Source organism: Panulirus ornatus, chromosome 19 (genome assembly GCF_036320965.1).
Source record: "Panulirus ornatus isolate Po-2019 chromosome 19, ASM3632096v1, whole genome shotgun sequence".
NCBI classification, from domain to species: domain Eukaryota; kingdom Metazoa; phylum Arthropoda; class Malacostraca; order Decapoda; family Palinuridae; genus Panulirus; species Panulirus ornatus.
This window is the reverse complement of record NC_092242.1, coordinates 43,142,556-43,154,878: the sequence shown is the minus strand read 5'-3', so window position 1 is coordinate 43,154,878 and position 12,323 is coordinate 43,142,556. Positions and strand designations below refer to the sequence as shown.

Genomic DNA, 12,323 nt, shown 5'->3' with positions numbered 1-12,323 from the left:
GCTTTCCGAGATAATGTTCTCGACTTCCACATATTCTTCAAGGCTCCCAGAATTTTCGCCCCCTCCCCCACCCTATGATCCACTTCCGCTTCCATGGTTCCATCCGCTGCCAGATCCACTCCCAGATATCTAAAACACTTTACTTCCTCCAGTTTTTCTCCATTCAAACTTACCTCCCAATTGACTTGATCCTCAACCCTACGGTACCTAATAACCTTGCTCTTATTTACATTTACTCTTAACTTCCTTCTTTCACACACTTTACCAAACTCAATCACCAGCTTCTGCAATTTCTCACATGAATCAGCCACCAGCGCTGTATCATCAGCGAACAACAACTGACTCACTTCCCAAGCTCTCTCATCCCCAACAGACTTCATACTTGCCCCTCTTTCCAAAAGTCTTGCATTCACCTCCCTAACAACCCCATCCATAAACAAATTAAACAACCATGGAGACATTACACACCCCTGCCGCAAACCTACATTCACTGAGAACCAATCACTTTCCTCTCTTCCTACACGTACACATGCCTTACATCCTATATATATATATATATATATATATATATATATATATATATATATATATATATATATATATATATATATATATATATATATATATATATATATATATATATATATAGATATATATATATCACCATGTACACCTATACATACACATACACACACATACATAAACATATATACACATGTTCATATTCATACCTGTTTGCTTTCAACCATTTTTTACGCTACCCTGTTCCCACAGAAAGCAGCATCGCTTTCCCTTGCTTCAGCTAGGTAGCGCCAGGAAAATAGACAAAAATGGCCACATTCGTTCACACTCTATCTCTACCTAAAACCACAGATCTCAGGCCCCACAGACATTTCCATGGTTTACCTAAACGTTTCATATGCTCTCGTTCAGTCCATGGATAGCATAGCGACTCCTGTATACCTCACCGTTCCAATTCATGCTATTCCTTGCACGCGTCTTACCCTCCTGTATATTCAGGCTCCGATCGCTCAAAATGTTTTGCATTCCACCCTTTCACCTCCGATTTGTTCTCTCGCTTCTCCTTGTTCCCTCCAACTCTGACAAATATATCCTCTTTGTCAATCTTTTCTCACTCATTCTCTCCATTTGTCCAAACCATTTAAACACACTCTCTTCTGCTCTCTCAATCAAAATTTTATTTCCACACATTTCTCTTACTCTTTCATCAGTTACTCGATGCAACCACTTTACACTAAATTTTGTCCTCAGACATTTCATATCCAACACATCCACCCTCCTCCACACAACCCTATCTATAGCCCATGTCTCGCAACCATATAACATTGTTGGGACCACAATTCCTTCAAACATACCCATTTTTGCACTCCAGTATAACGTTCTAGCCTTCCACAAATTCTGATCGACAAGAGCTAAATAGAGATTTTCCTACAGTGCCTCCGTCGTCTGTTCAATAATTGAACATGGCAGGCAATAGCTTACAGCAATGACAGAAAGACTTGCAAATAGAACATTTATTGATCAACAGCGAAATGGATACTAGGTACAGAAATACAACAATGGTATGGCAAAATATAAACTTGAAATACAAACATTATTTTTTCCTAGCAATCAAGAAAGATGCAAAGTTTTTGGCAGGTCTGACAATCTATGACTGAAAATAACCCTCACCTTTGCCTCAATTGCTAATCTTACATTATCATTGTTACCAACAATACATCAGCCCAATTGTTATATCCCAAAGACGGACACTAAATAACCCTGGCTCTTCCACCATTGGATTTACCCTAATGATTATTATGAGCAACATTTGTAGCAAACAGATTGATAAGAAAAATCTCCCATTATAATCATTTAGCGTGTATTGTTTGCCTTTCTCGTACACAGAAACAATTTTTGAATAACTATTACCAGTTCATACAAGAAAAGTATGGAGATGACATACCGTGGGTAATAAATTTTCTCTTGTGATTCACGGTCAGGTTCATCGACTCGTGGAAGAGTACCTGCTTCGCAATTTCGCAAACAATAGATTGACTGTAAGAAATCAATATATTCATACTTAATAGAGGAAAGAAGTATGTTATCCCCAGTTCCAAGGTTAAATTCATAAGGTTCAAAACTCTTCCTTAACTATGTCAATATCACATAAATGAGACCTTACGTATACATGGGATACAGTACTGCTTAGTTCTGGACAATGATCCATCTTGATGGTTATGGAATCTGCACCACTACAAACTTCCTGCTTCACTCTCTCAGGACTAATAGACTTATTTACCATCAAGTGAGGTATCATTTGGTCTTCAGATGGTATGCATTGTGAATATTCATAAGGCTTCTCACCCCGATGAATATTCAAGTGTCTCACCAAGGTACTCTTTTGAGAGAAGGACTTTTGGCATTGTGAACACTGATATGGTTTCTCTCCTGTATGAACTCTCATGTGCTGCACTAAAGTACTCCTCTCCGAGAAGAACTTTTGGCACTGTGAACACTCATATGGTTTATCTCCTGTATGAACTTTCATGTGCTTCACTAAAGAACTCCTTTGTGTGAACGTCTTTTGGCAATGTGAACATTCATATGGTTTCTCTCCTGTATGAATCCTTATGTGCTGTACTAAAGTACTCTTCTGTGAGAAGGTCTTTTGGCACTCTGAACACTCATAAAGCTTCTCACCTGTATGAATAGTCATGTGCTGCACTAAAGAATTTTTCTTGGGGAATGACTTCTGGCACTGTGAACAAACATATGGCTTCTCTCCTGTATGAACTTTCGTGTGCTCCACTAAAGTACTCCTCTGTGTGAAGGTTTTCTGACACTGTAAACACTCATATGGTTTCTCTCTTGTATGAACTCTCTGATGCTCCTTTAAGTGACTCCTCTGTGCAAATGTCTTTTGGCACTGAGAGCATTCATACGGTTTCTCTCCTGTATGAACTTTCATGTGCTTCGCCAAAGTACTCCTTTGTGTAAAGGTCTTTTGACACTGTGAGCATCCATAGGGCTTCTCTCCTGTATGAAATCTTACGTGCTGCACTAAGGTACTCCTCTGTGAGAAAGTCTTTAAGCAATGTGAACATTCATGAGGTTTCTCTCCAGAATGTACTTTCAAGTGCTCCACCAAATGACTCTTCTTTGAGTAGGTCTTTTGGCACTTTGAACATTTATACCTATTCTCTCCTGTATGAATGGTCATGTGCTGTACTAAAGAACTTCTCTGAGTGAAGGTCTTTTGACACTGTGAGCATTCATGTGGCTTCCCTCCTGTATGAACTCTCATGTGCTGCACTAAAGAACTCCTATGTGAGAAGGTCTTTTGGCACTGTGAACATTCATAAGGTTTTTCTCCTGTATGAACTCTCCTGTGTTGCATTAAAAGACTCCTTTCTGAAAAGGTCTTTTGGCACTGTGAACATTCATATGGTTTCTCTCCTATATGAACTCTCATGTGTTGGACAAGAAAACTCCTCCATAAGAAGGTCTTCTGGCATTGTGAACATTGATATGACTTCTCTTCGGTATTTACTGTCACGTGCCTTAAAAATTTACTCCTGTCAAAGAAGATTTTCTGGCAGTGTAAGCATTCACATGGCTTCTCTATTGAATGAATACTTATATGCTCCTCTAAATCATTCCTATGGGAGGACTCGGCAATGTGGACATTCATGACGCTTCTCTTCTGTGCTTCAAAAGACTATAATGTATGGTACAGCTTTATTGAGACTGTGCACTAGAGAAAGGTTTGTCAACTGTGTGCGTTTGCATATGATCTCTTTCCTTTTTTTTTTTACATTCAAAATTCTAGACGTTTGGTTTCTATGACGAGTCTTTTAACATCCCTCGTCAGTCTCAGACATTCAGTGAGTATATGTGGTATATGTGGTGCACTAGTGTCGACCAGCTCTGGTGAGTGGTGCACTAGTGTCAACCTGACCAGCTCTAGTAAGCGGTCACTAATGTCGACTTGGCCAACTCTAGTGGGTGGTGCACTAATGTCGACCTGACCAATTCTAGTGAGTGGTGCACTACTGTCGACCTGACCAGCTCTAGTGAGCGGTGCATTAGTGTCGACCTGACTAACTCTAGTAGGTGGTGAACTAAGGACGACCTGACCAACTTTAGTGAGCGGTGCATTAGCGTCAACCTTACCAACTCTAATGAAAGATGCAAGAGTGTCGACCTGACCAACTCTAGTGGGTGGTGCCTTAGTGTCGACTTGACCAACTCTAGTGAGCGGTGCACTAGTGTCGATCTAACCAACTCTAGTAGGTGGTGCCTTAGTGTCGACTTGACCAACTCTAGTGAGCGGTGCACTAGTGTCGACCTGACCAACTCTAGTGGGTGGTGCTTTAGTGTCGACTTGACCAACTCTAGTGAGCGGTGCACTAGTGTCGACCTGACCAACTCTAGTGGGTGGTGCCTTAGTATCGAACTTATTAACTCCAGTGAAAGGTGCACAGATGTCGATCTAACCAACTCTAATGATTGGTGCACTGGTGTCGACCTACTCAACTATATTTAGTACACAGCTGTCGACCAAAGCTTATGTAGTGGGTGGCGCGCTTGTGTCGACCTTACAAACTCTAGTAAACGGTGCACTAGTGACGATCTAACAAACTAACGAGCCGTGCAAAAGTGTCGACCAAACCGACTCCAGTGGGTGATGTGATAGTTTCTACCTTAACCACTCTAGATCACCTAGAGTCAACTTTACTCAGCTGTATTACACACAATCCGTGCATGGTGGAGTGTAGGAACAGTTCACGTCTACATTCCACGGTAAGGCGAGTTGAGGTCAAGTCCTCGTCGACAAAGTGAAACACTACAATCAGTTAGCCACGGTAGTTCCAGTTATATCTGTACTAATCTCAGCTTTTGTTTATTCTTATTAATGAAAAGCACAGTAGTCTCTATATATGCACCTCCAAGTGGACTGCTTGCTTCCTTACCATGCTAGTCTTCTAATTTGGTCTGGTGTCTACTGCTGTCAATAATAACTCCAACAGTAACTCCAACATCAAAAGCTGTACATTTTCCTGCATATATTCTACCATATGGGTGTGTTCACATCAGACTCTCTACGTGTCACGTGCTAATTCAGAGTTTATGGTAGGATGTTTTACAAAGTTAAGTTAGCACTAAAGATTATCCTCGAATGTACGAAAGTATATCGTAAAAAGTTAACAGTTTAAACCGAGAAAATATTAAAAGTTTCACTGAAATAATACGAGAAAATCTGATTGAATTTAACATCAACAGGTTCCTTATGGGAAATAAAAGTGGTTTAGTTAACAAGGTTAAATAACATCAAACGACTACTTTCCTTTACCTTAACCACAGGTTAAAGATAACTCATGCTTCTTTATTTGTTTTCTGTCACTGACACTTTACCATCGTTATCATTGCTGCCTCTGGCTTTGTTTATATTAGTACTGTTTCTCTATGCTTATAAGTGGCTATATAACTGCTGAATGTTATAGTCATATCGCTCTTCATGCTGCTACAGCTGTCATACTTCGTTCATTTGGCATCTTGTCAGTCATACTATTACAGTTGTCATATTTCGTTCTTGTAGCACCTTTTCAGTCAGACTGCCACAGTTTCCATACTTCGTTCTTACAACATCTTAACAGTTAGGAGACCTTGGGGGTACATATCACGTTCTTGCACTGAAGACCAGGACCTGCCAATGATATGAAACTAAACATTAACATGTTAACATAATACATATGAAAACCTTGGCATCAAGGGATGCCAGTAGGTAGAGATAAGCCTTTCAAATGATATGCAAATAATATACCAGGATGAGGTCGTCAGAGCTAACAATATAGAAAGATTAGATCTTAATGAATGATGTCAGCATTATATACGGTGCGATTCCATGCATCATACACAGTCTGTATGCGGATATAAGATCTCAGTCACCTCCGTGATACAGGGGTAAGCATTCCTAAAAGTTACAAATTCATATGCCCCTCAAGGTAGAGAGCATAGATTCGAATCCTGGTTATGCCAGTAACTTTACAGTCGATCAGGCAATTTATCCACATGCTGGGGAGGGGTGAATATATATATATATATATATATATATTTTTTTTTTTTTATACCTCGTAGCTGTCTCCCGCGTTTGCGAGGTAGCGCAAGGAAACAGACGAAAGAAATGGCCCAACCCCCCCATACACATGTACATACACACGTTCACACACGCAAATATACATACCTACACAGCTTTCCATGGTTTACCCCGGACGCTTCACATGCCTTGATTCAATCCGCTAACAGCACGTCAACCCCTGTATACCACATCGCTCCAATTCACTCTATTCCTTGCCCTCCTTTCACCCTCCTGCATGTTCAGGCCCCGATCACACAAAATCCTTTTCACTCCATCTTTCCACCTCCAATTTGGTCTCCCTCTTCTCCTCGTTCCCTCCACCTCCGACACATATATCCTCTTGGTCAATCTTTCCTCACTCATTCTCTCCATGTGCCCAAACCGCTTCAAAACACACTCTTCTGCTCTCTCAACCACGCTCTTTTTATTTCCACACATCTCTCTTACCCTTACGTTACTTACTCGATCAAACCACCTCACACCACACATTGTCCTCAAACATCTCATTTCCAGCACATCCATCCTCCTGCGCACAACTCTATCCATAGCCCACGCCTCGCAACCATACAACATTGTTGGAACCACTATTCCTTCAAACATACCCATTTTTGCTTTCCGGGATAATGTTCTCGACTTCCACAAATTTTTCAAGGCTCCCAAAATTTTCGCCCCCTCCCCCACCCTATGATCCACTTCCGCTTCCATGGTTCCATCCGCTGACAGATCCACTCCCAGATATCTAAAACACTTCACTTCCTCCAGTTTTTCTCCATTCAAACTAACCTCCCAATTGACTTGACCCTCAACCCTACTGTACCTAATAACCTTGCTCTTATTCACATTTACTCTTAACTTTCTTCTTCCACACACTTTACCAAACTCCGTCACCAGCTTCTGCAGTTTCTCACATGAATCCGCCACCAGCGCTGTATCATCAGCGAACAACAACTGACTCACTTCCCAAGCTCTCTCATCCCCAACAGACTTCATACTTGCCCCTCTTTCCAAGACTCTTGCATTTACCTCCCTAACAACCCCATCCATAAACAAATTAAACAACCATGGAGACATCACACACCCCTGCCGCAAACCTACATTCACTGAGAACCAATCACTTTCCTCTCTTCCTACACGTACACATGCCTTTCATCCTCGATAAAAACTTTTCACTGCTTCTAACAACTTGCCTCCCACACCATATATTCTTAATACCTTCCACAGAGCATCTCTATCAACTCTATCATATGCCTTCTCCATAGTGCCATTGTACAAAGGCAAAGGGGATGAGAGTGAGTGCTCAAATTACAGAGGTATAAGTTTGTTGAGTATTCCTGGTAAATTATATGGGAGGGTATTGATTGAGAGGGTGAAGGCATGTACAGAGCATCAGATTGGGGAAGAGCAGTGTGGTTTCAGAAGTGGTAGAGGATGTGTGGATCAGGTGTTTGCTTTGAAGAATGTATGTGAGAAATACTTAGAAAAGCAAATGGATTTGTATGTAGCATTTATGGATCTGGAGAAGGCATATGATAGAGTTGATAGAGATGCTCTGTGGAAGGATATATATATATATATATATATATATATATATATATATATATATATATATATATATATATATATATATATATATATATATATAGACTTCCCCAGAACCTTTTTTTAAAGGGGAAGTAAATGTTTATAGTTGTGTTACTGGAGTGATAGTTTTCATACATGGTGTTTTGACAAGAAAATAGTGAAATTGGAGAAAATTGTAGCTTAGACATTGAAGCTTATTGATACAGTGGTTAAATTGATGAGAACTGCTACTGACGTTTGTGTAAATAAATTATACATTTCCTTTTTCCATAGCCAGAGGTTGAACCATTATGTGACATTCATTTTTTCATTCATTTTAAGCTAGAAGTTTCAGTTTTCTAAATTGTTTCTTATATTTTTCATATGTATATATATGTATGTGTGTGTGTGTGTATATGTGCGTATGTATGTGTATGTGTGTGTGTGTCTATATATATGTATATATGTATATTATCCCTGGGGATAGGGGTGAAAGAATACTTCCCACGTATTCCTCGCGTGTCGTAGAAAGCGACTAGAGGGGACGGGAGCGGGGGGCCAGAAATCCTCCCCTCCTTGTATTAACTTTCTAAAATGGGAAACAGAAGAAGGAATCACGCGGGGAGTGCTCATCCTTCTCGAAGGCTCAGAGTGGGGTGCCTAAATGTGTGTGGATGTAACCAAGATGTGAAAAAAGGAGAGATAGGTAGTATGTTTGAGGAAAGGAACCTGGATGTTTTGGCTCTGAGTGAAACGAAGCTCAAGGGTAAAGGGGAAGAGTGGTTTGGGAATGTCTGGGGAGTAAAGTCAGGGGTTAGTGAGAGGACAAGAGCAAGGGAAGGAGTAGCAATACTCCTTAAACAGGAGTTGTGGGAGTATGTGATAGAATGTAAGAAAGTAAATTCTCGATTAATATGGGTAAAACTGAAATTTGATGGAGAGAGGTGGGTGATTATTGGTGCATATGCACCTGGGCATGAGAAGAAAGATCATGAGAGGCAAGTGTTTTGGGAGCAGCTGAATGAGTGTGTTAGTGGTTTTGATGCACGAGACCGGGTTATAGTGATGGGTGATTTGAATGCAAAGGTGAGTAATGTGGCAGTTGAGGGAATAATTGGTATACATGGGGTGTTCAGTGTTGTAAATGGAAATGGTGAAGAGCTTGTAGATTTATGTGCTGAAAAAGGACTGATGATTATGAATACCTGGTTTAAAAAGCGAGATATACATAAGTATACTTATGTAAGTAGGAGAGATGGCCAGAGAGCGTTATTGGATTACGTGTTAATTGACAGGCGTGCGAAAGAGAGACTTTTGGATGTTAATGTGCTGAGAGGTGCAACTGGAGGGATGTCTGATCATTATCTTGTGGAGGCTAAGGTGAAGATTTGTATGGATTTTCAGAAAAGAAGAGTGAATGTTGGGGTGAAGAGGGTGGTGAGAGTAAGTGAGCTTGGGAAGGAGACCTGTGTGACGAAGTACCAGGAGAGACTGAGTACAGTATGGAAAAAGGTGAGAACAATGGAAGTAAGGGGAATGGAGGAGGAATGGGATGTATTTAGGGAATCAGTGATGGATTGCGCAAAAGATGCTTGTGGCATGAGAAGAGTGGGAGGTGGGTTGATTAGAAAGGGTAGTGAGTGGTGGGATGAAGAAGTAAGAGTATTAGTGAAAGAGAAGAGAGAGGCATTTGGACGATTTTTGCAGGGAAAAAATACAATTGAGTGGGAGATGTATAAAAGAAAGAGACTGGAGGTCAAGAGAAAGGTGCAAGAGGTGAAAAAGGGGCAAATGAGAGTTGCGGTGAGAGAGTATCATTAAATTTTAGGGAGAATAAAAAGATGTTCTGGAAGGAGGTAAATAAAGTGCGTAAGACAAGGGAGGAAATGGGAACTTCAGTGAAGGGCGCAAATGGGGAGGTGATAACAATTAGTGGTGATGTGAGAAGGAGATGGAGTGAGTATTTTGAAGGTTTGTTGAATGTGTTTGATGATAGAGTGGCAGATATAGGGTGTTTTGGTCGAGGTGGTGTGCAAAGTGAGAGGGTTAGGGAAAATGATTTAGTAAACAGAGAAGAGGTAGTGAAAGCTTTGCGGAAGATGAAAGCCGGCAAGGCAGCGGGTTTGGATGGTATTGCAGTGGAATTTATTAAAAAAGGGGGTGACTGTATTGTTGACTGGTTGGTAAGGTTATTCAATGTATGCATGACTCATGGTGAGGTGCCTGAGGATTGGCGGAATGCGTGCATAGTGCCATTATACAAAGGCAAAGGGGAAAAGAGTGAGTGCTCAAATTACAGAGGTATAAGTTTGTTGAGTATTCCTGGTAAATTATATGGGAGGGTATTGATTGAGAGGGTGAAGGCATGTACAGAGCATCAGATTGGGGAAGAGCAGTGTGGTTTCAGAAGTGGTAGAGGATGTGTGGATCAGGTGTTTGCTTTGAAGAATGTATGTGAGAAATACTTAGAAAAGCAAATGGATTTGTATGTAGCATTTATGGATCTGGAGAAGGCATATGATAGAGTTGATAGAGATGCTCTGTGGAAGGTATTAAGAATATATGGTGTGGGAGGAAAGTTCTTAGAAGCAGTGAAAAGTTTTTATCGAGGATGTAAGGCATGTGTAGGTGTAGGAAGAGAGGAAAGTGATTGGTTCTCAGTGAATGTAGGTTTGCGGCAAGGGTGTGTGATGTCTCCATGGTTGTTTAATTTGTTTATGGATGGGGTTGTTAGGGAGGTAAATGCAAGAGTTTTGGAAAGAGGGGCAAGTATGAAGTCTATTGGGGATGAGAGAGCTTGGGAAGAGAGTCAGTTGTTGTTCGCTGATGATCCAGCGCTGGTGGCTGATTCATGTGAGAAACTGCAGAAGCTGGTGACTGAGTTTGGTAAAGTGTGTGGAAGAAGAAAGTTAAGAGTAAATGTGAATAAGAGCAAGGTTATTAGGTACAGTAGGGTTGAGGGTCAAGTCAATTGGGAGGTGAGTTTGAATGGAGAAAAACTGGAGGAAGTGAAGTGTTTTAGATATCTGGGAGTTGATCTGGCAGCGGATGGAACCATGGAAGCGGAAGTGGATCATAGGGTGGGGGAGGGGGCGAAAATTCTGGAGGCCTTGAAGAATGTGTGGAAGTCGAGAACATTATCTCGGAAAGCAAAAATGGGTATGTTTGAAGGAATAGTGGTTCCAACAATTTTGTATGGTTGCGAGGCGTGGGCTATGGATAGAGTTGTGCCCAGGAGGATGGATGTGCTGGAAATGAGATGTTTGAGGACAATGTGTGGTGTGAGATGGTTTGATCGAGTGAGTAACGTAAGGGTAAGAGAGATGTGTGGAAATAAAAAGAGCGTGGTTTAGAGAGCAGAAGAGGGTGTTTTGAAGTGGTTTGGGCAAATGGAGAGAATGAGTGAGGAAAGATTGACCAAGAGAATATATGTGTCGTAGGTGGAGGGAACGAGGAGAAGAGGGAGACCAAATTGGAGGTGGAAAGATGGAGTGAAAAAGATTTTGTGTGATCGGGGCCTGAACATGCAGGAGGGTGAAAGGAGGGCAAGGAATAAAGTGAATTGGAGCGATGTGGTATACCGGGGTTGACGTGCTGTCAGTGGATTGAATCAACGCATGTGAAGCGTCTGGGGTAAAACATGAAAAGCTGTGTAGGTATGTATATTTGCGTGTGTGGACGTATGTATATACATGTGTATGTGGGGGGGTTGGGCCATTTCTTTCGTCTGTTTCCTTGCGCTAATTCGCAAACCGGGATACAGCGACAAAGTATAATAAAAAGAAAAAAAAAAAAAATATATATATATATATATATATATATATATATATATATATATATATATATATATATATATATATATATATATATATATATATATATATATTTCTATATATATATATATATATATATATATATATATATATATATATATATATATATATATATATATATATATATATATATATATATATATATATATATATATATATATATATATATATATATATATATATATATATATATATATATATATATATATATATATATATATATATATATATATATATATATATATATATATATATATATATATATATATATATATATATATATATATATATATATATATATATATACATATTGGGAGCGGGGGGCCAGAAATCCTCCCCTCCTTGTATTAACTTTCTAAAATGGGAAACAGAAGAAGGAGTCACGCGGGGAGTGCTCATCCTCCTCGAAGGCTCAGAGTGGGGTGCCTAAATGTGTGTGCATGTAACCAAGATGTGAAAAAAGGAGAGATAGGTAGTATGTTGGAGGAAAGGAACCTGGATGTTTTGGCTCTGAGTGAAACGAAGCTCAAGGGTAAAGGGGAAGAGTGGTTTGGGAATGTCTAGGGAGTAAAGTCAGGGGTTAGTGAGAGGACAAGAGCAAGGGAAGGAGTAGATATACTCCTGAAACAGGAGTTGTGGGAGTATGTGATAGAATGTAAGAAAGCAAATTCTCGATTAATATGGGTAAAACTGAAAGTTGATGGAGAGAGGTGGGTGATTATTGGTGCATATGCACCTGGGCATGAGAAGAAAGATCATGAGAGGCAAGTGTTTTGGGAGCAGCTGAA

At 40.2% G+C, this 12,323-nt stretch overlaps 1 protein-coding gene across 1 annotated transcript; it reads right to left on the bottom strand.

Annotated features, from left to right (window-relative positions):
* Positions 1-1,520: 1,520 nt before the first annotated feature.
* On the bottom strand, positions 1,521-5,731 carry LOC139755480 (uncharacterized). Its single transcript, XM_071673818.1, has one exon. The coding sequence runs from the start codon at positions 3,692-3,694 to the stop codon at positions 2,138-2,140; it is 1,557 nt and encodes a 518-aa protein (XP_071529919.1). The 5' UTR covers positions 3,695-5,731; the 3' UTR covers positions 1,521-2,137.
* Positions 5,732-12,323: the final 6,592 nt, after the last annotated feature.

Coding starts and splice junctions, on each gene's coding strand:
- LOC139755480 (XM_071673818.1), bottom strand. CDS start 3,694: ATGAATGTCCACATTGCCGAGTCCTCCCATAGGAATGATTTAGAGGAG.